Source organism: Podarcis bocagei, assembly GCF_964188305.1.
Source record: "Podarcis bocagei genome assembly, chromosome: 15".
NCBI classification, from domain to species: Eukaryota; Metazoa; Chordata; class Lepidosauria; order Squamata; family Lacertidae; genus Podarcis; species Podarcis bocagei.
In genome coordinates, this window is record NC_138141.1 from 17,037,998 (window position 1) to 17,065,244 (window position 27,247).

Sequence of the window (27,247 nt, forward strand, 5' to 3'; positions counted from 1 at the left end):
ACAGTCCAAAAGTGCAGACGGGGCTTTTCAAACGTTCTGATTCAGAGCTCTGGCAAAGCCAGCTTTTAGTCTCCATTCATTCAACTGGCTCGTTTCTACGATTCAAGCCAAATTAAGTAAAGGAGATCAATGAAACATTCGTTTGACATGGACTGAATCACAGTTACTATGACTCTCCCCACTTTGCTCTCATTATGTGACATATGTGTATAGAGGTGTGTGTTTTTTTTGAGGGGGTGGGCAGGGGACAGGAAGAGATGCACCAGGGCAAAGGGTTGCTCGCCCTGTGAGAGAACATATGTGGCAACTGCAACAAGCCAAAATAAGATGGGAATGCTGGGATTTCTGTTCTCCCATCTTACTGATGCAAATCAGTAGCCTTGGAGGGGAAACTCTGGAAGAAGGGGGCGCTAAACGTGAGGTGCTTATGGGAGGAGGTGGCCAACATTTAAGTTACATTTCCCATTCTGGCTGTGTGTGTGTGTGTGTTTGTTTGTAAAAAAGGGCCATTCATTTCCAAATGCTATGACTGCACACATGAGAGAGAAGAGAGGCAGACATCGAACCTGCTCCTAACCTGCTAGGGGACCAATGTCTTGTGCGGAGTTCTGGGGAAAAAAATATATGGTTGTGTGCCAAAGTAGTGACCCAGAGTAGAGCTGCTGGGCTGACAGCATGGCTAGACTGGACCAAAACCATACAAGCCAAAGGACGTCCTTCCCTCACATAGGGAAAAGGGGAAAGGTGGGGAGGAGGCATTCCGCCAGACTACGCAGAGGGCCACTGCATCACCTGACTAGCTGGCACCTAGCAGAGAGAATCAGCTGGTGGAACCTGCATCTGGGCCCTCGAGCTCGGGATTTCCAGTCCACAATGAGTCGAACTTTGTCAATGGGTTGTATTTTAATTTGTTTCTTCCAAAAAACAGGTTTTGAGGCTTCTATTAAAACACAGAAATACAAACAATTCCAAGCCAGCAAAACTTTGTTGCTGCTGCTTCCCCCCAACCTATTTACAGCTGTTCCAAACCCTCTTGCACATTTTGGTTACTTAAAAAAAGAGAAAGAGAAAAAGAGAGAGAGAGAGAGAGAGAGAGAGAGAGAGAGAGAGAGAGAGAGAGAGAGAGAAACCGACAGAGAAAGAAAGAAATTCACACTCAGAGGAAAGATCCAAACCAAACTCTGTGCCAGGGCAGAGAGAGGGGCTGGCATCAGCATGGCTGCACCAGGAGGCTCCCCGCTGCCAGCCTCAGAAGGGCAGGTTGGCCATGCCGCCCGCTCCTGGGCCGTAGCTCATCTGACCGTCCAGGGAGACGCTGCGCTGCCGCATGGGGTGTGAGACCATGAGGTTCTGCTGGGGTGGGGGGCCCATGAGCGAGCCTTGCGGGGAGATCATGTGACCCGGCTGCGCATACATCTCCCCCGAGACGGACATGCTGCGCTGCTTGGCCTGCATGAGCAGGAAGTTCTGCTGGGCGAGGAGGTTCTGCTGCTGGGGCAACATCATGCCCTGGTGCATGCTGTTGCTCATCATGGCTTGCTGGGGCGCCAGGCCTGTCCTGCCCAGCACGGGGGGCACCTGTCCCGGGTGGCACATGGCCATCCCACGCTGCATGCCCGGAGGGCCCGGCCGGGCCGGGGCCTGCTCTGCCATCATGTTCTGCAAGTTCATGAGGTGCAGGTTGGAGGGCGGCTGCGGCTTGGGCCCCGGCCCCTCGCCCTTGGGGAAGTACTGCAGCGTGCTGCTGGGCTTCTCGGACGGGATGATGCGCGACAAGTCGAATTCGGGGATGCCGGTGGGCGTGGGGCGGATCACGTCGCTCAGCTCCGGGTCGTTGAGCACCGAAGCCACACCAGGAAGCACCGATGGGTAGGGCTCCGGCGGCATCCTCCCAGCCATGCGCTGCTGCTGTTGCGGCGGCATTTGCCCCGGCTGTGGTGGGGGCAGCTCCTCCGGGGGCAGTCCCAAGCCTGGCGGATAGTGTTGCTGGACACCGGCCCCCCCGGGAGCCATGGGCATATTGCCCCCATTCGCAGGGGGCTGCTGGAGGCGCGGGGGGAAGATCAGCTGTCCGGAAGGGCCGCAGGGCTGGTTCAGGGAGTCCTGGGCATTGGGGGGCAGCATCATCGGGTTCTGAGGGGGCGCACCGCTGTGCATGGGAATGTTGGCGCCCAGGGGGCTTGGTGAGGACATTGAGGGCTCGTGCGAGAGTGGCTGCTGCCCCGGCAGGTTCATCCCCATGGGGCTCTGAGCAGGAGCTGGCCCCACGGAGTTCATGTGCATCTGGTTGGGCTGGTTCCCACCCATGCCTGGAGGGAGGAAGAAAGAGGGGGGGCTGTTAGGTGGCAGGTAAGGCAACAGGAAGCAAAGAAGCCATGGGGACCAAGCACCCCCCCCGCACCCCCAAAAGGCAGGACAGAAGCAGGGCTGGCGTGCTGAGGCTCAGCAATGGCAGACCCACCCCACCCCAATCTCTCTCAAGACAGAATTATTTATTACGGGAGGAAAGGCACATTCCCCACTTCTCTCTCCAGAAATAACTGGAGGAAGATGCCAGGAGCTCACCCCACTGCAGCTAGAGATGCCCTTCCTAGCCAGTACAGTTGGCAGCAGAGATCATGAAGGAAGGCAAAGAGACCAGCTGCCACTTCAAGTGCCATTAAACCTGCATTTAGCCAAAATGCCTGTTGGGGTTCTCAGGGTTGCAGGAATATCTGAAGCAGCCTCTCTGGGACGACTAGGGGAAGGAGCTGGAGACTCTCCCTGCCAGCCACAAAAAAGGCACTGCAGACCACATGGTTGAAGAGGCGGCAGAAGACAGCCCCAATTCCTTCCCCTATCCAGCCGGATGCAGGCCTCACGATACCGATACCTACCAGACATGGCACCTGGCGGAAGCATCGGCCGGTCAGGCATCATTTCATCGTCCGAGGTGGCGATGGTCTTGATGGCGTTGTGGTAGAGAGGGGTGGAGCTGGGCATGGCGTACTTGGACATCTGGGACATCATGAGTGACAAGGGGTTCTGGGACGGGGGTGGATCTGGAGAGGAAGGAAAAGGCAGGTTGGGGTTCAGGGGGCCAGAGGGGTTGCTAGGTGGGGCAGAGGAGCTGCTCCTAGGCCCAGGCGCCATCGGACCTGTAATGAGAGAGACAGCAAGCGGCTTAGGAAGCAAGATTCAGAGCTGGCAGCAGCCTCCACAGCATCCCTGAACTGGGACAACACCCCTTGCTTGGACCCATGGAGAAATATTTGTGTGGAAAGGCTGTGGTTCTGCGGCAGAGACCCACATTTCCCGGCAGAACTGGGAAAGACCACCTAAGTCTGAAACCTTAAAGGGCCTATGGCTGCCAGTCAGTGTGGAACGATACTAGGCCACTGGACCGACAGGGTATTAGGAAGCTTCCTATGGAGGGGTGTAGAAACCTCTGAACATTTTCTGGGGCCAACTGCCCCAAGGGTATGGATCAGATCCATTGTTCCACCAACTTTTTTGCCCCTGGCTCCAACCGCTACTTGCGAGCAGCCCTTGCGCAGGAACCAATGCCCATCACAACAACGCCAGCCAAAGACAGTGGTGCATCCCTTCCAGTAGCACCTTAGAGACCAACTAAGTTTGTTACTGGTATGAGCTTTCGTGTGCATGCACACTTCTTCAGATACACTGAAACAGTGAGAGGGTGGGGAGGGGTATTACTCAGAAGGGTGGTGGGAATGGGTGATTGGCTGATAGGTGTGGTAAACCTGTTGATGACTGTTAACGACTGCAATTGGTCTTACAGGAAAAAGCAATGGGTGTGACGGCTAAAAACAGCTATATCATGTATAATGAGATAAGAATCCAATGTCTCTATTCAGAGCAGGTCTCTCCATGGTTTTAAGTTTGGTAGTAAGTTGCAATTCAGCAACTTCTCTTTCCAGTCTATTTCTGAAATTCTTTTGTAATAAGACAGGTACTTTGAGATCTTGTGTAGAATGTCCTGGGAGATTGAAGTGTTCTCCTACTGGTTTCTCTGTCTTGTGATTCCTGATATCAGAGTTATGTCCATTTATCCTTTGGCGTAGGGTTTGGCCTGTTTGTCCAATATAGAGAGTTGAAGGGCACTTTTGGCATTTGATGGCATACACAATGTTAGAAGATGAGCAATTAAATAGTCCTGAGATGGTATGTTTGATGTGGTTGGGGCCAGTAATGGTGTTGTCCGGGTGTATGTGGCAGCACACAAAAGCTCATACCAATAACTTTGTTGGTCTCTACTTCCAGGTGCTACTGGAAGGATTTTTTTATTTTGTTTCGGCTACGGCAGACCAACACAGATACCTACTTGTAACTCTCCAGATAGGTTGGACTACAACTCCCAGTAACCCCAACCAGCAGAGGCTGCGACGGAGTTGCAGTTCAAATCATCTAGAGAGCACCAGGTTGGAGAAAGCTGGCATACATAGTATTTCTCTTTCAGTTGAGTTTCCATTTGGAGGTTCTCTCGGAACACAGAAACAGACCACCTGCTTTCAGACCCATTGCCCAGCTCTCTCCAGAAACAAGAAAGGGCTGGTCCTTCTTCCCAATAATGTGTGTTTTCCTATGAAACAGGAAGCAAATATTCATTGGAAGCTGGCAGAACGGCACATACAACCTGAGAACTGCAAGCACCGCATAAAGCAGGGCAACAGGGGCACATAGAAGGGCTCAGAGAATGGGCTTGGCGTGCAGGGCAGCAGGAGAGTGTCTGGACCCAGATGTTGCTGATAACTTGTTAGCAGCCGATCCTCAGCATCAAGCAAATAATAATACAACGGTTAATCTAGGTAAAGGTAAAGGGACCACTGACCATTAAGTCCAGTCGTGGCCGACTCTGGGGTTGCAATGCTCACCTCGCTTTATTGGCCGAGGGAGCCGGCGTACAGCTTCTGGGTCATGTGGTCAGCATGACTAAGCCGCTTCTGGTGAACCAGAGCAGCATACAGAAACGCCGTTTACCTTCCCACCGGAGCAGTACCTATTTATCTACTTGCACTTTGACGTGCTTTCGAACTGCTAGGTTGGCAGGAGCTGGGACCAAACAATGGGAGCTCACCCTGTCGCGGGGATTCGAACCGCCGACCTTCTGATCGGTAAGTCCTTGGCTCTGTGGTTTAACCCACAGCGCCACCCTAACGGTTAATCTACTGAGCCGTATTTGCAATGCTTGACATCTAATGCAGACACTCCCCCTCCGCCCTGTTTTATTTCCATTTTTAAAAAGATGCCTTCCTGTTTGATAAGAACAACTGATTGAATTTTAAGATAAATATAGGCTTTACTCTTTTTATTTTTAAAGAAAGGAACAGGAGAGTCGCATTTCAATTTAAAGCTGGCTATTTTCAATAGCAACGTGCTCCTTCTGCAGTCCCCGCCCTCAGGGTACAATCCAGGCCCATTACCTTGCTCGATGCTGCCCAGGGGTGCAGAGTTGCTCATTCCAAGGGCTGGCTTGTTCTGCCCAATGCCAGGGCTGGAAAGGGCGTTTTTGGGCGAGGGCGCCCACCCTGGAGAAGAGACGGCCATGGACGGGGACTTGAGGTGGCCGGGGGAGCTGGTCGGGGATCGGACGTTGAGCACGGAGCTGAGAACCTGCGGGGACTTGAGTGGGGCGCTGGTGGCACTGGCGGCTGGCAGGTTGACCATGGCGGAGGGCGTCTGCGGGGACTTGAGGTTGGCGGAAGGGGATGTGCCCAGCGGGGAATGAACTTGGCTGAGCGTTGGAGACTTGAGGCGGCCCACGTTGGGAGAGTTCATCTGCCCCATGTTGAGGGCCAGGTCGGAAGGGCGGCGGCCCAAGCCTCTGCCGGGCGCCTGGTGCATGTTTGTGGACGGGGCGCTGGTGGTGGGGGGCAGGGGGATGTGGCTGAGCCGCGTGGTGCTGCCCATGCCCCCCTGCTCAGGGCCAAACATGTCTGTGGTGTTGCTCATCTCCTGTGGCACAGAAGGGTACGGGCCCTGCATGCCTGGGAAGCCTTGTTGCTGCTGCTGAGGAGGCGGTGGCGGTGGCGGCTGCTGCTGCCCCTGACTGGGGAACGGTGAGCCCATCATCATTTTCGGGGGGCCCCCCATCATGGCTGCAGTGCCATTGGGGGCACGCAGCCGAGCCATTTCCTCAGAGGGCATCATCTCGGGGCCACGCATCTTCTGCGACATCAGCATCTGCTGCTGCTGAGGCGTCATCTGCACGTTCAAGTTCATGTTCATGTTCATGTTGACATTCATGTTCATGTTGAGGTTGCCGGGGCCCAGCGCCGGCTCCATGTCCCGCAGCGGCGGGCTCAGCATGGCCCGCGAGCCCCCAAACTCCATGCCCAGCCCCTCCCCGGCAAACATGGCCGGCTCCACCTGCCGGTGCGCCTGCATCATGCGCTCCATCTCCATGCCCAGGGGTCTCTGCATCGCCCCCTGCCGCTTCTCTAGGTGGTGCCGCAGCATCTCCTCGCGAGCCCGCGGCGTCACGAAGCGCTCCGCCTCGCCCTGTCCCGGCAGGTAGGGCAGGTTCCCGGGGGCGAAGTTGCCAGGCCCCGCCATGGGCATGTCCTCGTTCCAGGCCATGCCGGGCCTCGGGGGGCGCTGCACGCTGCCCATGGGGCCCAGCGACTCGAGGGGCAGGTTCGGGATGCCCCCGAAGCCCCTCTGCATCTGGTTCCCGGGGAATCGCGGCCCCGCGAAGGACGGCCGCAGCTGCATCTGCTCGGGCATGTCCATGGGCACGCCCCGCAGCAGCCACTGCTCGCCGGGCTTGCTGTGGTAGGGCGGCGGAGGCCCCCGCAGCATCATGGTGCCCATGGGCTGGGGCAGCATCATGTCCTGCAGGGGCCGCCCGCCGTGCATGCCCACCTGCTCCTCCTTGCGCCGCTTTTCCTCGTAGTACTCCTCCTGCAGCTTCCGCCAGGCCACCTGCTCGGGCGTCAGGCTGTCCTGGCCCAGTCGCTGCATCATCATGTTCATCTGCTGCCCCATGTCCACTCCGGAGGGAACAGGGCCCTCCTGCTCCAGGCTGGGGCCCCCCAAGCTCTGAGTCTGCGAGATCATGGACTGCAAGGGCTCCTCGTATTTCTTCAAGCCGGGGCCCCCAGGGGGAGGGGCCTGGGGGGCCTGCGGGGGAGGGGCCTGGGGAGGCAGGACGCCCCCCTCACCAGCCCCGGGGCTCCCCTTGAGGAAGGGCTCGGCCTCGCTGCTGCGCAAGAGCAGGCGCTCAATGTCCCGCAGGGTCTGCAGAGACCGCTCACGGTGCTCCAGCTGCTCCTTGGAGAGGCCCTCCGTGTTGAGGGCATTGCGGGGCCCATTCCCCACTGAGGGGGGGCCGGCGTTGGCCCCTTCCCCCATCAATCCATCAGCGGCCCCAGCAGGCAAGGAGCTGGGGGCGGTGGGCGTGTTAGGATGGGTGCCGCTGGGGGCGGTGCTGCTGCTGCTGCCGTTCCCCACGGAGTTGGGGGTCAGGTCCCGGCGGGCATCCTCGGGAGCCCCCTCTTGCGGGAGGGGGCCGGCCGTGGGCAGCGGTCCTTGGCCAAGACCCAGCGGTGGGGGTGCCGGAGGCTGGGGAGGTGGTGGTGCAGAAGCCGGAGGCTGCCCCTGGGCTTGGCTGCTCGGGGGCACGGTGGGCTGGGACTGCGGGGTGCTGGCAGGAGACGGGTTGATGGGCAGCGGCTCGGGAGTGGCTTGTATCTTTGGGATGGGCACCTGCAGGGAAGGAAAGAAGGAGGGTCAGTGGGGTGAGTGGATGCCTTGTTCCAGGGTGCACACGTCCAACCTTCACCTTCAATCCAGTCCAGTATATCTGAAGGAGCGTCTCCTCCCCCATCGTTCTGCCCGGACACTGAGGTCCAGCTCCGAGGGCCTTCTGGTGGTTCCCTCACTTTGAGAGGCCAAGTTACAGGGAACCAGGCAGAGGGCCTTCTCGGTAGTGGCGCCCGCCCTGTGGAACGCCCTCCCATCAGATGTCAAAGTGATAAACATCTACCTGACATTCAGAAGACATCTGAAGGCAGCGCTGTTCAGGGAAGTTTTTAATATGTGACATTTTAGTGTATCTTTCATCTTTGTTGGAAGCCGCCCAGAGTGGCTGGGGAAACCCAGCCAGATGGGCGGGGTACAAATAATAAATTATTATTATTATTCAATGGTGTGGCCCGCACCAACCCAAACCCTCAGCCAGGGGTAGTCAACCATTTTATACCTACCGCCCACTAATGCATCTTTCTTGATGGTAAAATTTCCTTACCGCCCACCAGTGCTGGATGGAAGGAGGATTCAGCTTGTGCCTTAGAACCCCCTGCCGCCCACCTAGAATCCTGAAATGCCCACTAGTGGGCGGTAGGGACCAGGTTGACGACCCCTTGTCTGGCAGGAGCCAGGCCCTGTGACCAATAGGACTTTGCAGGACTGGGGCCTTCCTAGGTTTGTTCTGAAGAGGCAAGGCGCAGCCGCACAGGTGAGGCTGACTGGTAACTCACAGCACCTGGCGGCAAGAGCTGGGAAGGGATATGAGATCAGCATTTCCCTTCGGCTTTTTGCCACAGCAACATGTTTCCTGCCTTGCTGTGTTTGGCTTCTTGCTTCCTGATCCTTGAACCCTGGCTTCTTGACTCCCTGCTTCTTGATCCTCAGACCCTTGACTTCATGACTCCTTGCTTCTTGTTCCTCGGACCCCTGACTTCGTGATACCTTGCTTCCTGACCCTCGGCTCTCTGACCCTTGGACTCTTGGCTTCCTGACTCCTGGCTTCTGGACCCCCGTTCCTGCTCCCACCCTGCCATCTTGCCCCCGGTCCTGATGTCCCCAGCCGGGACTTCGATCGCCTGTGACACCTCTGCCCTTAGCAGTTCCGAAGCCCTGAGCCCCCATCCTTTTCCTACCTGATCCAACTTGGCTCGGGGAACATGCTGCTGGTGGTAGCCCAGGATGGAGTCCGCTCGGCCTTGAAGGACAGCTTCTGCCGCCCTGCAAGCACAAACAAGGGAGGCTATCAAGCAGACGTCTTGCCGGCCCGTCCCACATGCATCCGGTTAAGAAACCTAGGCTCTCCCCTTGCCTTGCCTACTGTTTCCCCACCGACGGTACCCGTGACTGGGGTCCCTGAATGCAACGGAAGGGATGCCTTGGCTGAGGAAGGGGGGTGTCCCAGGGAATGCAACACTTCCTTTGACTCTACGCTGCCCCCGTGGGGCTGGAGGGTCTTTCCATTCCCGTTGGGGAGAAGCATGAGCCTCAAGACCTCAGCCACAGGTGAGGGGAGCCGAGGGGCGAAGCCGAGAGGGGCACAAACTCTGGGTAGAAGTGGGGTTTTTTGGAAAGCCACCCACCAAGCCGTGCCCACAGGAGAAGCCACGGGTAGACGGAGACCCGGAACCCAATCCGCCACACGAAGGCTTACGTGTTAGCGAGGTGCGTCGTGAAGACATAAACGAACTGCAACGGCTGCTTCCCGCCACTGTTCCTGGTGTCTGACCTCAGGCCGGGGGTTGCTCCATGGGGTGTGCCGGACGCATTGCTCTCGCTCAAGGCTGGCAGCGGATTGGGTCCCGGGCCCAGCTGCGAGGCCGCGGTCATTGCCGACTCCGCTACATTACAATCTGCAGTGGAAGGGGAGAGGAGGAGTTAGAGAGCCAAGAGCCGCTGGTCAGCTGTTGGGTCCAGCAGGAGAACCTCGGAGCTGGAAGCAGGGATCTGAAAAGCCTGGACACAGCTGGAGGTCCATATCCAGGGAGGCTCAACCTCCTTTCCAGTTTATTTCAATCCCCATCCTGTATGTGATGATATTTCCTGGTCATACCCGCAAAAAGAACCCAGCAAGAGGGTCCCATCCCGCCCTGTCCCCCATGCATTTCACACTGTGCTGGTTCCAGCTATCACAGATCCCTCTTTGCTGGGGGAGATGAGGGTGGGGAGGCTTCTCACTAAGAAAATGGCTGGAATGGCCAAAGGAAAGGAGATGGGAAGTCATGGTTGTGAATGGGTCTGTTTCAAGGGGTGTCTGTTATTTACTTTGGGAAGCTTTTTAATGTTTGATGCATTACAGTATTTTAATATTTCGTTGGAAGCTGCCCAAAGTGGCTGGGGAAGCCCAGCCAGATGGGCGGGGTATAAATAATAAATTATTATTATTACTATTATTACTACTACTTTGATGCTTTTAATGACCAGATTATTGTTATTGTGTTGTTGTTGTTGTTGTTTTAAAAAATATAACAATTCGTATGTACAACAATCCAGTTAGTTGTTTTGTACCTCTCCACCCAACCGGAAAAGTGAGACCGAAATTTTAGCATAAATAAAACAGCATAATAAATGTGTTCCATAATAATAAGAAACTGAACAGCCCCAAAGAACCCAATGAGACAGATGCTGTGAAAAACACTCTATGTTTAAAGTCCATTTCCCCCACCCCACTCAGAGTATCCTGCAAACTGTAGTTCGCCCCTCAAAGAGCTACAATTCCTGGCACTCTGACCAAACTACAGCTCCCAATATTCTTGGGGCAGGGGTGTAGTTTAAATGTATGGTTTGCATGTGTGCTGCTGCCCGCTGCGTTGAAGGGCTGTGGGCAAAGGTTCTGGGTGTCAATTCACTGCAGTTTCAGGAAGCAAAACATGCAAATCCCAGAGTAAGCGATGCTCAAAATGCTGCAAGTCAAGCAGCCCTTTGGGCTCATTCTAAGCCACTAGGGGCCAGTATTTCCCCACGCACACCTGGACATGCAAGACACACATGGGGGGGGGACGAGGACGACTCACTGTGGGCGCTGCTGAGAGGCTTCTCCTCTTCCTCCTCGCTGTCTGGTCCAGAGCACCACTCGTCCCCACTGTAGGGCTGCTTCCTTTCCAGCACGCAGCGCCGCTTGCTCCGGGGGGCCACTTCGCCTACAAGGAAGGAACGAGCGGTGAGCCACCCTCTGCTCCTCTGGCCCAGAGGGGCAACTGCGCAGCGAGAGGGGAAAGCGGCAGGCAGGTAAGCAGGCAGGTGTTAGCGGCGGCAGCAGCACCCAGGAAATGGCCACGCCCCCTCTGCCGGTCCTGCCCCCACCCTCCGGCCTGGAAGAGAGGCAAGGCGGAGCCAAGTTGGGCAGAGGCAGGAGCCCTCAGCAGGGGGCAGCACTGCAGAGATGGCTCCAGCCTGCCGTTCTCCCTCCAGCCAACAGGCCCCTCACCTTTCAGCTCCTTGTCCAGTGAGGTAGTGGTGGCTTCCTGCCGCTGCTCTCCGGAGTCCACGGAGACACTCCGCTCTCGCTTCACTTTGCCCTTCAAGGCCCCAAAGACGGGCACAGGAGGCTGGCTGGTTTTCAGTCCAGAGTTGCCAGGAGTTTGCTGGCTGGCTTTGCCACCATGATTCCCTGCCCCCACGCCCTTCGTGCCCAGGTTGCAGGTGGGGCTTTGGCTCACATTATGGTGCTGGGGCTGGGCACTGCTGTTACCTGTCTTTCCATGATTGGTCAGTTTATTGTCAGGGTGCATTTGATTGGCTAAGGCTTCTGGCAGCGACACTGGAGGAAGCTCCAAGTCCCTGCTGCTTCTTCCTGTTGGGCAAAACACCTGTGCAAGGGGGCGGGGGAAAGAGAAAAGGAAGAAAAATGGCGGTCAGAGCTGGGGGTGGAGGACCAAGAGCAACCACTGTTAGCCTCTGTCCAGAAGCAGACCAGGCTGCCACCTAAGTGCCCAGTCCAATTACCACAACAGTTCCTTCATGACCGAGGTTATACGGTCCTGTGCTGCCACACAGTTAACACTCTCACAGTCACAACTCAACCTGCAATAGCAGCCATCGCCAAGCCATCTTCAAGGGCAGCCCTAAATAGACTGCATTACAGTAGTCAAGTCTAGAGGTTACAAAGGCCAGTCACCGTGGCCCAACTATCAGCTGGAGGTGGACATAGGCACTGCCAGCGACCAGGTGGAAGTCAAGGAGTACGCCATAGTAAGAGACTGATCCTTCAAGGAGTGTGTAAGCCCGTCCAGAAGAGACCAACCCTCCAGTTCCCAGACATGGGAACCACCAATCCACAGTACAGCGGTACCTCGGGTTACATACACTTCAGGTTACAGACTCTGCTAACCCAGAAATAGTACCTCGGGTTAAGAACTTTGCTTCAGGATGAGAACAGAAATCGTGCTCCAGCGGCGCTGCAGTAGCAGGAGGCCCCATTAGCTAAAGTGGTGCTTCAGGTTAAGAACAGTTTCAGGTTAAGAACGGACCTCCGGAACGAAATAAGTACTTAACCCGAGGTACCACTGTACCTCTGTTTTGTTGGCATCTAGTTTTAGCTCACTGACCATCATGCAGCCCATTACTAACCCCGGGCACTGGCAAAGAAGCACTTGCACAGCTTCACCCAGTTCCAGAGGAACAGAGCTAGATCTCTATGGAAAACTATGTGGATGTTTTGTTTTCCTATTGCTTCCAGGAGAGGCAGCAAGCTCCTTGGCCTACCATTTCTCTGTGATTCCGCAGCTGGTTGTTCCTCCCCTCCAAGGTGCTGCCCTTGCCAGGGAGTCTGCTGGAGGCAGCCATGGGAATGGAGCTGCTCTCCCTCTCTCCAGGGTTGCCACCAGGCAGGGACACTGAGAGATGACAGAGGAATGGAAAAGCTTCCTTGGGACATACATGTATGGGCACCGTGCCAGGCCCACACCTGAAGAACCCAGTGCACTCATTCCTACAGGTGAAGCAATGCCCGCTAGCTAGCTAGCTGAGGCCAGAGGGTGCCCAGGCAGCCAACACTTCCATGCCTGTGAAAAGTTTAATTTGGGGTTGAGGGCTGTGACAGCAGCATTGCCTGGCCAGCCCCTTCATTCCTCCCCTTGACCAGTGCCCATCTCTAACTCCCATCTGATGGTGGCAAACCCAGGGGCAGGGATGAAGATGAATTCTCTGCCTGCAATCTGGGAGGGAGGGAAGGAGGGGAGCCGCTGTCCCTTTAAGTGTCAGCCTGTCGCACTGGCTGGCTCAGTCTCTGGGGGCCTATTAATAGCAGCTGGAAAGATCACATCACTCCCGGGATATTTATACCCCTTTCGTTCCACACCAGGAGAGATTTATTTCCATGCTGCCTAACCCAGGCCTGCCCAGCACAAGAGCCTGCCTGGCGGGGGGGGGGGGCAGACACACGCAGAGTAGGGGGAGAAGAGAGGAGCTTGCCTGCTGCAACGTCTGCCTTGGTGGGGAACAGGATGTGGCCAAAGGCCTGAGATGCCCCCAGGCAACACGTGGACTCTCACCTGGGGCAGATACAGATAACACAGAGGGCGCATGTTCACTGCTGCAAGTTGTGGAGGAGAAGGAAGAGTAACCCAAGGCTATGCACACATGCCACAGGGTCCTACAGCAGGAGGGCAACAGGTGGCATCTGTGCCCGGAGGCTTCCAGTTGTGCCATGCACACACAGAATCATAGAATTGTAGAGTTGGAATGGACCCCGAGGTTCATCTATTCGCACACCCCCTGCAATGTAGGACTATGCAGCCGTCCCACAGGGGATTGAACCTGCAACCTTGGTGTTATGAGCACCATGTTCTAACCGAGCTTTCATGGCATATGCATGGTATGATCACCACCTCTTGGCCTGACCTGGTTAAACAAGAAGGGTGACAGGAAGCCGCCAATCCTGCCCCTCCCCACCCATTCTGTAAGGCTGCCCACAGCACAGCTCCCATATTTGTGACACCCAAGTTGCCAGGGTTAACAGCCCACCAGTGCAATCTCTCCCCCTAGTTCAGCCTTTGGGTGGTAGGTCTTTCCCTTGCAGCCCTTCTTTTCAAAACCATCCCAGTAGCCCATTCCAGAAAAACCCAGCCATGTACATTTGCTTCTGATTTCTCTGAGCATAGGTCTTCCATATTCCTCTTGTGCTACTCACATTTACTACACTTTATATTCCACCTTCCCCACGCCCGCCCCAAACCAAGGAGGGGAAGGTGGTACATGTGATTCTCTGGCTTCTTCATTTATCCAGTATATCTGAAGGAACCACCCCCATCGTTCTACTCGGACACTGAGGTCCAGCACCGAGGGCCTTCTGGCGGTTCCCTCATTGCAAGAAGCCAAGTTACAGGGAACCAGGCAGAGGGCCTTCTCGGTAGTGGCACCCACCCTGTGGAACGCCCTTCCACCAGATGTCAAAGAGAACAACAACTACCAGACTTTTAGAAGACATCTGAAGGCAGCCCTGTTTAGGGAAGCTTTTAATGTTTGATGTATTACAGTATTTTAATATTTTGTTGGAAGCTGCCCAGAGTGGCTGGGGAAGCCCAGCTAGATGGGTGGGATATAAATAAATAAATTATTATTATTATTATTATTAAACCCCACAACAACCCTTTGAGGCAGCTGACTGGTTCAAAGTCACCCAGTGAGCTTCATTGCCAAGTGGGGATTTGAACCCTGGTCTCCCAAGTCCCAGTCTGACACTCTAACCACTACACCACACTGGCTCGCCATTTCTTCCCAACCATTGGTCTGTTGTTCTTCCTATTTACTGTCATTGGACATCAATTGTTGGCTGGTTGTTGGGTGGGGAGGGAGCCAACTTTTAATGGCTTCTGTGGGGCAGTGAACCTCCCCAAGTTCTCCTCATGAAACCTCAAAGACAATGGGCTCCACTCAGGCAGAACTCCATCTCCCCAGAGGCAGATCTGCTAGCTTGGAATGGCTGGGACTGCTGCTTCTTAGATCTGAGCAGGTGGGGACAGGTTGAGGCTATGGGTGTCGGCAGGCACTCTGGACATGTTCAGAGGTACTTGAAAACACTATTGCACATATTTCAGGAATTCATGGTAGTATTGAAAATTGCTCAGAGGGCTGGTGCTGATATATACTGGGGAAAATTAAGGCCTGGATTAAAGAACAGATTCCTCAACTACAAGGTAAACAATGGTCCTTGTTTCTCAATTTGACCCTTTTACATGGTTTTGTAGTATTTTATGCATTGCGACTTACTGTTACTTTTTATTGATTATAGTTTAGTAATTCTTTATTGCAATTGTTAAGTGTAAACTGTTTATAATTATTATCTGCTGATATTTAATTTTACTGTTCTAATGGATTACTGAATATTGCTTTAATTGACAAACATTAAGTTGTTTATCTTAAAGTTATGTTTTCATTATGGTATTTTTTTGTATTGGATCAGATTGTTATTAGGTGTTATTATCTTTACTGCCTATGTTGTTGTTTCTTTAGCTTGCAAACCGCCTTGTAGTACTGTATAGTAAAACAAGAAAGGGGTATACAAATAAAAAGTGAAATGAAAAACGAAATGAAATTGCTTTTGCAAGCCCCTCCCCTCCCCATCTTTGCCTCAAGCTGAAGAACTTCAGTTGAAGATGCATCCCGAAGGAGACATCTTGTTGGGCTGCTGGAAGACAAATGGGGGAGCGGGTGGGAGTGTACCCCTTGTGTAACTGGTGAACGGGGAAGGAGTAAACGATGCTCAAGCTGCAGCTCAATAACATAGCTGAGCACCTGCCCAGGCATGGATCATAAAAGCGTTTGCAGGACCCAGAAAGGAAAGGTGCATTGCTTAAATAAATCAGGGTGGATTTGATTTAAATCACAATTTAAATCACTAGTCAGTAAGACTTGATTTAAATCATATTTTTTTTACAGAAATGACTCATTCTTGCTGGTATAACCTTAATATTTACAACCAGATGAAGGTTTCATTTTTTTGAATAATCAATTTTCAGAGTAGTTTTTACAGTTATATCAAAAATTACTGATTTGGTTATGATTTTAGAAATACATAGATAATTATGAAATTATTGTGGGGTTTAATAAGTTAACTGTTTATATTTGGACAACTTTTCTGCTGTACTTTATTGGAAGGAGAAAAACAAATCATTTCCTTAATAACAATTTAAACAATTTATTCAAAACAATAGCATTATAGCATATGTATCCATGTTTGTTAACTGATGTGGTTAAACAATTTTTTTTAAAAAAAACACACCTTAGACTGAGTTTTGGCACACATGACAAACTTAAAACAAATCCTTATCTCCTAATGAATAGCCTTTGGACTATAATGTAACCTAAATAGAAAACGATCTTTAGAAAAATTTCCCCCCCAAAAGCGTTTTATTTGAAAAATCCGATTTAAATAAAATAAAATCTGATTAAAATAAATAAATAACTGGGTTTTTAATAAAAAAAATCATTGATTTTTATCCACCCTGAAATAAATACACCTTTAAGTATTGGACATCAGCAGTTCGGCCCCACATGTAGTGGAGCAATGGCAACCAGCTGCTCAGCACCCAGAACTCTTGTGCAACTTCCAAGGCCAGTGTGTTGATTCTCAGCACCCTGCAACCAACCACACACTGAGCACTAGCCGGCCAAGCCAGCGTGCAAGGCAGAGCCTGCTTCCACGTGTGTCCACATGCCTGTATCCACCCCTGCCCACGCAGCAGTATTCAGCACTTGCCAGGGCGCTATGAAAAGGATAAGGAGGAAACACACAGAGAGCGCTCCCCTGCCCGGGCACAACCACTCTGGGGGACTGGCTGAAGGCAGAGGAAGAGGCAAGCCCAGCACACTCCACAAAAGGGGAAACATGCAAATCTCAGCTTAGTGGGTAAGAAAAGAGGCAGACATTCCCTCCGTGCAAAGCCACATGTCCCAAAGACACAGCTACAGTCTACTACCCACAATGGCCTCCAGGGAGTGACACAGGATCCTGCCCTGACATGTTATAATATAAGCCAAGGAGCCTCAGCCTCCTGCAAAAGCACCTGGCTCCTTCCAGCAGCCATGATTGCTCCAGCTATGGCACTCAGCATCCTGCTGCAGGGAGATTAGGTCCACTGGGTAAAAAGGACCCCTGACCATTAGGTCCAGTTGTGCCCGACTCTGGGGTTGCGGCGCTTATCTTGCTTTATTGGCCGAGGGAGCCAGGTCACGGGGCCAGCATGACTAAGCCGCTTCTGGCGAACCAGAGCAGCGCACAGAAAAGCCGTTTACCTTCCCGCCGGAGTGGTACCTATTTATCTACTTGCACTTTGACGTGCTTTCGAACTGCTAGGTGGGCAGGAGCAGGGACCGAGCAACAGGAGCTCACCCCATCACGGGGATTCGAACCGCTGACCTTCTGATCGGCAAATCCTAGGCTCTGTGGTTTAACCCACAGTGCTACCCGCGTCCCATTGGGTAGGCAGGTGTAAAGGCAACCCAGAGGGGATGTTCAGGGGCTCTGCCAATCTGGGTGGTTCTTTCTCCTGGAAAGGAAGCACCAGGGACAGTTGCTGCTGTAGTATGGAAGTACAAGTACCCTGCCAGCCAAGACTAGGGACACTTGAGCAGCTGGCTTAACAAGGCTCCTTTGGGCAGCCACCCACTACGCCACGAAGATCGACCCAAGGGCAGGGAGAGGCTTCATCAGGCCAACGCCAGAGCAAAGAAAGAAACAGTTAAGAGAAATTGCCAGCAACCTCTTTACCACTTTAGCCAACTAGATGCCACTGGGAAGCCCAGCAGCCTCTCCCCCCAGTTGCAGCAACTTGCATTCAGATAGACTGCCTCTGAACAAGGAGGTTTCACATAGTAATAGTCCCTGAAATACCTTTCTCCTCCTTCCTGAACATGTCTATTCCCTTAGACCACCTAGGCCAGAGACCATTTCCACGGGGAGATGTGTTTATTAACTGGGCAGGTCATGGAAAGAGATTATTTCATTTGTCTATCCCAGATCTCCTGCTGGTCCCTTTTCACTGGATGACCCAGTATATCGCAAGAGAGGGAGAAAAAACCTATCTGCTTTCCTTAACACCCCCCCCAACACCCCAGTCTTTTTAAACCCTTGGTTTCCGGTTCCAAGAAGAACACGGACACCTCCTTGCATTACAAACTCTGAATCTGTTTCCCCAGGACTAAGAGTGGCCTCTGAGAGGCCCCCTCCCCTGCAGAATGCATCTCTCTTGCCAGAAGTCCACAGGATGTTCATTGCTTCCATATTGCTGCTCCACCAGATTTAGCCAGCTTGCCTCAACTCCACATATTTTGTGTCCTTCATAACAAGGTACTTTAAAATACTAAAACATTTTGAGACACCACTAGAAAGGTATTTCATTAAAAAGAGAAGAGGCAGTCTTTTAACACTGTGTTTAAATGGGATCTTTCCTCTTTTTTAAAAAAAAATATAGGCTGGATGATAAAGCTATCAACGGCTACTAGCCGAAATGGCAATGTTCTTCATCCACAATTTGGAGCATGAGTAGGCCCAATCGCCTTCTAAATCCAGCCTGCGGACCATCCGGGAATCAGCGTGTTTTTACATGAGTAGAATGTGTGCTTTTATTTAAAATGCATCTCTGGGTTATTTGTGGGGCCTGCATGAGTAGAATGTGTCCTTTTATTTAAAATGCATCTCTGGGTTATTTGTGGGCATAGGAATTTGTTCTCCCCCCCCAAAAAAAATATAGTCCGCCGTCCATCCCCAAGGTCTGAGGCACAGTGGACTGGCCCCCTGCTGAAAAAGTTTGCTGATCCCTGGTTGGGAGGCAGCAATTGCTTCTGAATGCCAGTGGCTGGAAACCACAGGAGGGTGGGCATCTCTTGTCCTCAGGTCCTGCTTATGTACCTGGCCAGCTGCCGTGAGAATAAGATGCTAGACTAGATGGGCTTGTTTTAAATTCTTACGCAGACTTTGTTGTTTGCTTTCACCTGCTGTTTCAATGGATTGGCATTACTGGGTTTTGCTATCTTGTTCAAAAACTCTTCTCTCCTGACCTCATATCTACTGAGTATAACAGTTAGTGTCTCACATTGAATATAAATAATTTGAAGAAAGGCCTCTTAAGAATTGAAAACAGAGATGTTGTATGTACTTTTCTCACCCTTTAAAAATAAAATAAAAAACCTTTTTTTAAAAATGGGGTATGTTTTTGCCACCAGCCACCCTGAAACTTTGATAGGGAAAAGCATAAACATAAAAAACATAAATCCTGTAAAAAGAGAGAAGCAAAAGGATTCCAACTGCCAGTGTTTTCCTCCCCAATATAGAATCACAGAATTGTAGAGTTCAAAGGGACCACACAGATCATTTAGTCCAGCCACCTGGAATGCAGGAAACTTTTGCCCAAACTGGGGCACGAACCCACAACCCTGAGATGAAGAGTACCAGGCTCTGCTGACTCAGCTATCCTTGACATAAATCCTTGTTTACTTTAACGCCTGGATAGCTCAGTTGCTTAGAGCGTGGGTGCTGATAACGCCAAGGTTGCAGGTTCCATCCCCGTAAGGGACAGCTGCATATTCCTGCACTGCAAAGGGGAGTGGGGGTTGGACTGGATGATTCTCAGAGTCCCTTCCAACTCTACTATTCTATGATTCTATGAATACAGGTCCAATTTAAGTACATTAATTTCAGTGTGTCTGTTCTGCATAAAGCATCACTGGATACGACTCCTTGCTACCGTTTCCTTGTTATAACTTGCATTGCTTGTTCAAAGGACAGAACAGAGGGCAAGGCCAGTACAGGGACCTAATTGCACAGGCCCAGGATGAAGCATCTGCGAGCCACACAAAGGAGCCCTCCCACCCTTGCACACCCACACACACCCCGGCTGCCCATTCCAGGATACTCCTTGGCAGCCTCTCTTTCCCACCAGGAAGGAAGCCCAGGCTGCAATCACACACAGGCAGCCCTTTCGTTTCTCAACGAACATTTCTTCAGGTTAGTGGGAGGAGATTCTCTCCTGTTCAGCTCTGCAGAGGGACAACTTGAGCAGGTGAAGGTGATGGGAGTGTCCCTGGCCATTGGAGCAGTACCCCCCCAAAAAGAAATGCTGGCTGGCTTTTTTAAAAAATATATATATATATTTTTATTAAGGATTTTCTTGTTTTACAGAAGTGTAGTGCCTCGTATTTTTTTTTCTTCATGTAACATTTTTACAAATCCGTTTCATTTGTTGAGGCATTAGGGGGAGAAGAAGAGAAAAAAGAAAAAAGAAAGGGGGGTGGAGAGAGGGAAGATGGATAGGGGTGGGGTCGCGTGGCGGTGTTTCTATTATGTTTAATGTATGTAGAGTTTGGTGTCAGCGTTGCTTGTGTTGTTCACTTGTGTTCCTTTGGTGGTGAGAGAGGTTGGGGTTGGCCTAGGGTGTGATTGTTTGCTTGTGATTGGCTGTGGTGATCTTTGTTTTCGTGTGTGAGTGAGGTGGGTGGGTGTTTCGGATCAGGTTAGCTATATTGATTTGTATGCTGTTGGTGGATTATTGTCATTGTCCTGTTGGGCTGTGTATGTGATAAAGGGGAGCCACAAGTGGCCCATGATGCCCAGACGGAAAGACTCTCGTCGCCTGCTTGCCTATTTCCCTATGGGAGTTTATTTTCTTCTTTCTTTGGGGGCTAAATGACAAGACCCCAATAAGGGCAGTATCACATCCCTTGTCTAAAAGGTAAAGGTAAAGGGACCCCTGACCATTAGGTCCAGTCACGGACGACTCTGGGGTTGTAGCGCCCATCTCGCTTTATTGGCCGAGGGAGCCGGCGTACAGCTTCCGGGTCATGTGGCCAGCATGACTAAGCTGCTTCTGGCGAACCAGAGCAGCGCACAGAAATGCCGTTTACCTTCCCGCCGGAGCGGTACCTATTTATCTACTTGCACTTCGACGTGCTTTTGAAATGCTAGGTTGGCAGGAGCAGGGACGCCGTAATGGGGATTCGAACCACCGACCTTCTGATTGGCAAGTCCTAGACTCTGTGTTTTAACCCACAGCGCCACCCGTGTGTCCCCCCCTTGTCTAAAGCAGAAGATAATTCCCTCCCCCCATTACCTTTCAGCAAAGACAACCAACCTAAAGGAGGCAGGCTGCCTCTCCCCATTTTAGTTACTTCAAGTATTTATACACTGCTTAATATTCATAATTCCTAAGTGGGGCACATAATTTGTTTTGAGAGTAAGGACTGGTGTGATGAAGGGCAAGTTTGTGCTGTGATGCAGGGCCTGTTCTTGCTGTATGGTGGGAGAAACCCATGCCCTCCCCTGGCAACTCTCTGCCTCCCCTGGGAGTGAGGCTCCCCTCCCATTTGGGGAACCGCAGCTCTGGCCCCAAACTGCTCCTCAGCAAGATAGTCAGGCTGCACCCATTTCCACAAGTGGTGACTGACCTATACACCAGTGATCCTCAACCTTGGGTCCCCGTTGGACTACAAGTCCCATCACCTCTGACCACTGGGGCTAAGCTGGCTAGGAATGACAGGAGTTGTAGTACAACACCCACTGACCCAAACTGGAAGAACACTGGCAGCTCCCTATATCTTTTGGCATAAGAACTTTTAGACAATGGTTGGTGTTTTGGTAAGGAAGAGAACATAAGAATCCTCTCTGCTGCCCTACAGTCCTTGCACCTCCTAGTGATGGGCAAGGACCAGTGGCAATATTTATTCTCCTTCCACTCAAACTGGTTCCAAATTCTGTGGCTTCCTCGGGGTAGTGCCTGCAAGCAAGCTTTAAACCCCCCCCCCCCATATTTAATAACATCATTCAGATTTGCTTTATTTATTTCAAGGGCACGGGTAAGAACTGAGGTGCTCAGAAGTCTTTGAACCCTCCCTATACAAGCAAACTGTTTACAGGTCAGCTGATGCAACAGCTTCTACGCCACTTCTTCCCTCGCAAGAGAAATATTTTGAAAACAGAGAAATTTACAAAAAAAAGCAAACTTAGGCCACTGTACTTTGCAACAGCCTTCCCCCCGCCCCTCCCTGAGGCTGCTACCTTCAAGATGTGCAAAGTAATGTGTATTCTGCCTTTCCTCTGCAGGGCTCTAAAGGAGGTACGTGGTTCGGTTGCTGTTGTTGTTCTCACATTAACCCTGTGAGGTAGGCAAGCTCGAAAGAGCATGTCTGCCCGAGATCAGCCTGTCAGCTTCATACCTGAGTGAGCATTTGAGCCTAAGGCTCTCCTTTTCTAGTCACAACAACCCCACTGGCTTTCCAAGGGCCCAACCAGACAGACCCACAGGGTCTTTCCCTCACCTAAGAAAGCATTATTCTAAACCTGCCAGCACAACTAGTGATGCACTGGGTCAATAAGGCACCTGCTTCTGCTCCTCAGCACCAAGCTATTGCCAGGCCTCAAACCAATGGCTGGCAGCAGGTAGCTTGTTCCTTCCAGTGGGTCCCATGCTGTGCAAGTGCTTCCTAAGGGAGCCAGCAGGCATCAGGCAGGAGATGCTGGAAAGTACTTTCTGACCAGTGTCTGCAACAGGCCAGAGCGGTACTCACATGCCCATTTCCAGTGCCAACATATGGCCACAGAGAACATGCCTACCAGGGTGGATTTGATTTAAATTGATTTAAATCGCTAATCAGTAAGACTTGATTTAAATCATATATTTTTTTGGAAGAAAGACTGATTCTTGTTGGTATAATATTTACAACCAGGTGAAGGTTTCATTTTTGGAATAATCAATTTTCAGAGTAGTTTTTACAGCTATATCAGAAATTACTGATTTGGTTATGCTATTAGAAATACATAGACAGATAATTATGAAATTATTGTGTGGTTTAATAAGTTTATATTTGGACAACTTTTCTGCAGTACTTTATTGGAAGGGGGGAAACAATCATTTACTTAATAACAATTTAAACAATTTTTTTAAACTAAAAGAATAACCTAATGGCACATGTATCCATGTTTTTTAACTGATGTGGTTAAACAATTAAAAAAAAAAACTTCGACTGAGTTTTAGCACACATGAAAAACTTAAACAAATCCTTATTTCATGATGAATAGCCTTTGGACTATAATGTAACTTAAATAGAAAATTATCTTTAGAAAGATTTTTTTCCTCCAAAAGCATTTTTTTAAAAAATCCAATTTAAATTTTAAAAATCCCAATTTAAATTTTAAAAATCCGATTTTTTTATTTAAAAAATCATTTTTATCCACCCTGATGCTTACTCCTGAGCAAGACCTGGCACCCAGGATGACCCAAATCCATCACGGGCTCTGGAAAGGCAGCACCATGCAGCTCCCCCCCTGCCCCCCCCATCAGAATTATATTGAGAATTATATTGAGTCGGAGGAGAGAAAATGGAGGTGGGAATTGGGAAATGGATACATTTCGTTTTGGGGGGCCTCAACGCACCTGCACGGGAGGCCTCTTGCTTACTTGAAAGCTAAAGGTCAGAACTGCCTCTCTTTAGCTTTTGGGGGGGGGGTTTCTGAGCAGAGGAAGGGGTGGATGGGGGCTGCTTTGCTCTTCTGTCTTTGGGTATTTTCCCAGTTGAAATCGAATACCCCACTGCAAGATGCTTGCACCCAGAAGAAGAAAGAGACACATCACTATTTCAACCATTTCCCAAAGCCAGTCACACTGGTCCTTACTGAGAAGAAGAGTGTTTCTACACAAAATGGCTAGGAAACCCCTGTGCTTTTTAATGGGTAAAAGGTAAAGGGACCCCTGACCATTACGTCCAATAGCGGATGACTCTGGGGTTGCGACGCTCATCTCGCTCTATAGGCCGAGGGAGCTGGCGTACAGCTTCCGGGTCATGTGGCCAGCATGACTAAGCTGCTTCTGGGGAACCAGAGCAGCACACGGAAATGCTGTTTACCTTCCTGCCAGAGTGGTACCTATTTATCTACTTGCACTTCATGCTTTTCTGAACTGCTAGGTTGGCAGGAGCTGGGACCGAGCAACGGGAGCTCACCCCGACACGGGGATTCGAACCGCGGACCTTCTGATTGGCAAGCCCTACGCTCAGTGGTTTAACCCACAGCATTTGACAAGTGCTACAGAGATCAAGTAGCCAAGCATTCCAGGTTGGAGCACTTGATCCTGAAGTGCCTGGCAGACCCCAGGGGAACCAAGAGGGATCCGTCCCATATAGTAATCAAACAGTAACAATACAAGACTTTGCTGGAGGATGCACGGAATAACTGGCCTCTGAGAGTCAGATGGTTTCCCTCCTTTATTTTATTTTTTTTTAATGTGAGAAAGGAAAGGAAGGGGAAAGCAAAACAGCCACACAGTCCATGCTGCATAGAGGGCCACAGGGTTTTTAAGCAGGTAAGGTAATGGCAGGCTTCAACATTCTGCATTAAATTTAGATTTCACCTTGAGCCTGTTTATTTTTAAAACCACCGCTATGACACAGTTGAAGCGTAAAGTTTTGTTTTTAATTCAATCATTTATTCCCACCACACAGACACAAGCACACACTTACGGGGGGGGGAGTGAGTGAAGGAAAAGGTCTGCTGGGCAGCCTGGCACTTTGTTCCTGGGACCCTATTGGGGGAAGTTCCTTTTGTGCGGCCCCTCCAGAACAAACCCACCATCACACACTCACACACACACAGCCCAAGCAGCTCACACTTCAATTTCGGTCTGAATGGTCGTTATTGTCCGCTGCTCCAACAGAGAGATGGTAACACACTGCTGCAGCCGCTGCTGCGTTTTGGGAGTCTTTACACATGCTAATCAGGTGAAAACTCCGCCTGGAGAGAATTAATATTTAGCAAAGTTCCCGCAGTTTGCTCATACAAGGATCATATTGTTGATGCTTCCACATCACAGTCCAAGAGAATTCTCCCAAGTTTTAAGGAATGAGGCTGGTCTGCTTTAAGAAACTGTCTCTGGTTCCTCGTGCAAACTTCCCTGAAGCCAGGGCCATAAAGGCTTCCAGAGTCCTGGGTGCCAGCATCCCACCCCCACCCACCCCTCTGAGGAGTCGTCCGGGTGCCAAGGATTTTTTTCTCACTCCTGCCAGCAACATTTCCTAACACACACTTCTCAACTGAAAGTCTTGTGCAATAAGGGGCAGGCCCTCCTTGTTTACTTGAGTGTGTGGAGTTGCTCTGGGCCAATAGCTTTTGAACCCATAACAAAAGGAGCTGGGGAGAGTTAAGAGCACCCCCGCAATTGCCCAGACACCAGGCTATCAATAGACAACAGAACCCTTTGTAAGGTGCAGAAAAAAATAATGGAGTTCAGACCCAAAGCAGCACAGAGCCAGTGAGAGAGGTGACCCACACTTGCTATTCTGCTCCAACAGACCCAGAGTGGTAGGGCTGGGGGATATATTGATATATCGTTCAAAGCTGGTCTGAAGTCCATATCATGATATTGGTTTCATAATATTTGACCTGGCAATATATCACGAGTTATTATGTGTGTGTACGCGAGCACACTATGCAAAAATCACGATGTGGGGGAAAACCACAAAGCCAGCCAATGCCTCTACATAGCTCCATCCTTATTTCAGACAGTGTAATATATTGGTATATTGCAATGTTTAGCAAGTGATATATCATGATGCTGAAAACCAGGTATCGGCCAGCCCTATTCTGTGGCACCTTAAAGCCCAACAGACATACTGTGGCATAAGCTTTTTTGTGTCCACTTGATCATTGGATGAAGTGGGTTTTAATCTACAAAGGCCTGTGCCATAATAAATCTGTTAGGCTTTCAAGATGCTACAAGGCTTGGTGATGCTGTTTTTAAACAAAGAGGGAGCTCCCCCCCCCCCACCGGCAGTGCCTTGCCTAAGGAAGCAAGTGCCCGCTGGCACTACACAGGCATTGGCACTGAATGCAGAACAGCCAAGGAGCAGAGAGCTCTTCCTCGCTGGGGACCTAGCACCAGCCAGCAAGGGCTGGCCCAAGAGGTCCCTTCCTGCAAGGGGGGCTGGGGGCTGGCAGGATGCTCAGGGCTTTCAGAGAGAGTGAAGTCCCTCTGGCTGGAGCTGGCTGCTCTTTCCACCCGGTGCCGAAATACCAAATGCTGCTGCTGCCACCCAGCTTGCTCTCCCCATGGAGGAATCCAACCAGCTCACACTTGTTCCAGCCCCAAGAGGGGAGCGGAGGCAGCAAGAGCTTTGTTGTGCATACACGAAACTGTCGCTAAGTGAAGAAAGAAAGAAAAAATCCAGGCAGGAGGGAAAAGGGGGAGAAACCACAGTTTGATTTCTGGTGGCCAGCCAGCTCACTGACTCAGCCAGTTTGGTTGCCTGCCATGCACAGTTAAAAACAAAACACTTTCTGCAGCCGGGAACCAGTGGGGGTAAGCAGTGGGGCTTCTTGGGGGGGGGCAGAGCAAGGAGTAGATCCTGCATCAGCCATGGGCAGGAGAACACTGCAGGGGGGCACTGAGTGCTAAACTGTGGCTTGCGGCATCCCTTCCCAGGGCCCTCCTAGTTTCCCTGAGCTGGCAAAAAGGAGACTATTTTCTATTAATGACACTAGGAAAGGTTCCCTGGCTCCAGAGGGCTTTACACAGGACTGCTGCTGCTGCTGCTGGGGGCCAGGAGCTGCCTGTTTCATAGCAGGTACCCCCTGGTGGCACCGGCTGAATGGCAGAGCATCTACGCTGCATGCATAAGGGCCAGGTTCAATCCCCAGGTAGGGCTGGGGGAAACTCCTGCCTGAAACCCAGGGGGAGCAGCTGCCAGTCAGTGCAGCAAAGACAATGCCAAGCTAGGTGGACCGAGAGCTGGGACAGCTTCTTGGGTTTCTCCAAAGCTTCCCCCACAGAGTTCTATCCGGGACAGGTTATTTCGTTTGCGATGCACTAGCCCCTTAGAGCAAGAAATCCCGGTGATTAAGCAGTATATAAATAGCTCAAATAAAACAAACAAGCCCTCGGTTGCAGAATGTCAAGCCAGGATAAAATATGTGGCTCTTGCAGAGCAGCTTCAGCCCTGCAATGGGGAAGGACTGGCTGTGTGCCATGCAAATGTAACCCTGAGCAGAGCAGGACACACCAAAATGTGTGAGACCCCATACATGGGACAGCTCTCTACTAAGGGTAGTGGTGACTGCCTGCCTGCTCCACAGGACTGTTGTGGCACTGCCCAGTGCCACCTCACCCCTAGCCCGGAGCCCATGCTGGAGCCCAGCAGAGGAAGGAGGAGCCCGAGGCAAGGAAGCCCGCTCTGGAGCAAGAAAATGGCTGCTTTGTGGCAGGCGTCTCTTGCAGGCTGGAGCCTGAAGGTCTGGGAGCAATTTCTGCCTCCCACGTGCTGGGCTGAGTTTGTACTGAGGGTCTAAGGTCAGTGCTTTTCCAAAGCACTCTGGGAAAGACGCCAACTGGAGCAAACTGCTAACACCCCCTCCTACCGCACTGAGCAAGCTGTGGCTTTCTTAACCCATTGCAGGAAGCAGCCAACAAGCTCTGCTCAGTCCCAGCAGGGACAGTTGGCCTTCCAGGGTGGAGGGAGGGGGGAGAGGGAGAGAATCCTGAAGACATGCAACAGAAGCAGCAGATGGCAGAGATGGGCAGCA

At 51.5% G+C, this 27,247-nt stretch overlaps 1 protein-coding gene across 4 annotated transcripts in view; it reads right to left on the reverse strand.

Moving 5' to 3' along the window:
* Window positions 1-214: 214 nt before the first annotated feature.
* Window positions 215-27,247, reverse strand: part of BCL9L (BCL9 like) — a 42,856-nt gene continuing 15,823 nt past the window's right edge. For 2 of the 4 annotated variants that reach the window (XM_081172314.1, XM_081172313.1), the window contains 7 exons: window positions 11,174-11,555; window positions 10,761-10,886; window positions 9,401-9,599; window positions 8,883-8,967; window positions 5,424-7,707; window positions 2,877-3,137; window positions 215-2,309 (listed from right to left, as the gene is read on the reverse strand). In XM_081172314.1, coding sequence (XP_081028440.1) covers window positions 1,249-2,309; window positions 2,877-3,137; window positions 5,424-7,707; window positions 8,883-8,967; window positions 9,401-9,599; window positions 10,761-10,886; window positions 11,174-11,477 — 4,320 coding nt within the window. In that variant the 5' untranslated portion in view covers window positions 11,478-11,555 and the 3' untranslated portion in view covers window positions 215-1,248. The remainder of the gene's footprint in view (window positions 2,310-2,876; window positions 3,138-5,423; window positions 7,708-8,882; window positions 8,968-9,400; window positions 9,600-10,760; window positions 10,887-11,173; window positions 11,556-27,247) is intronic. The other 2 variants (XM_081172316.1, XM_081172315.1) reach the window with 2 other exon arrangements.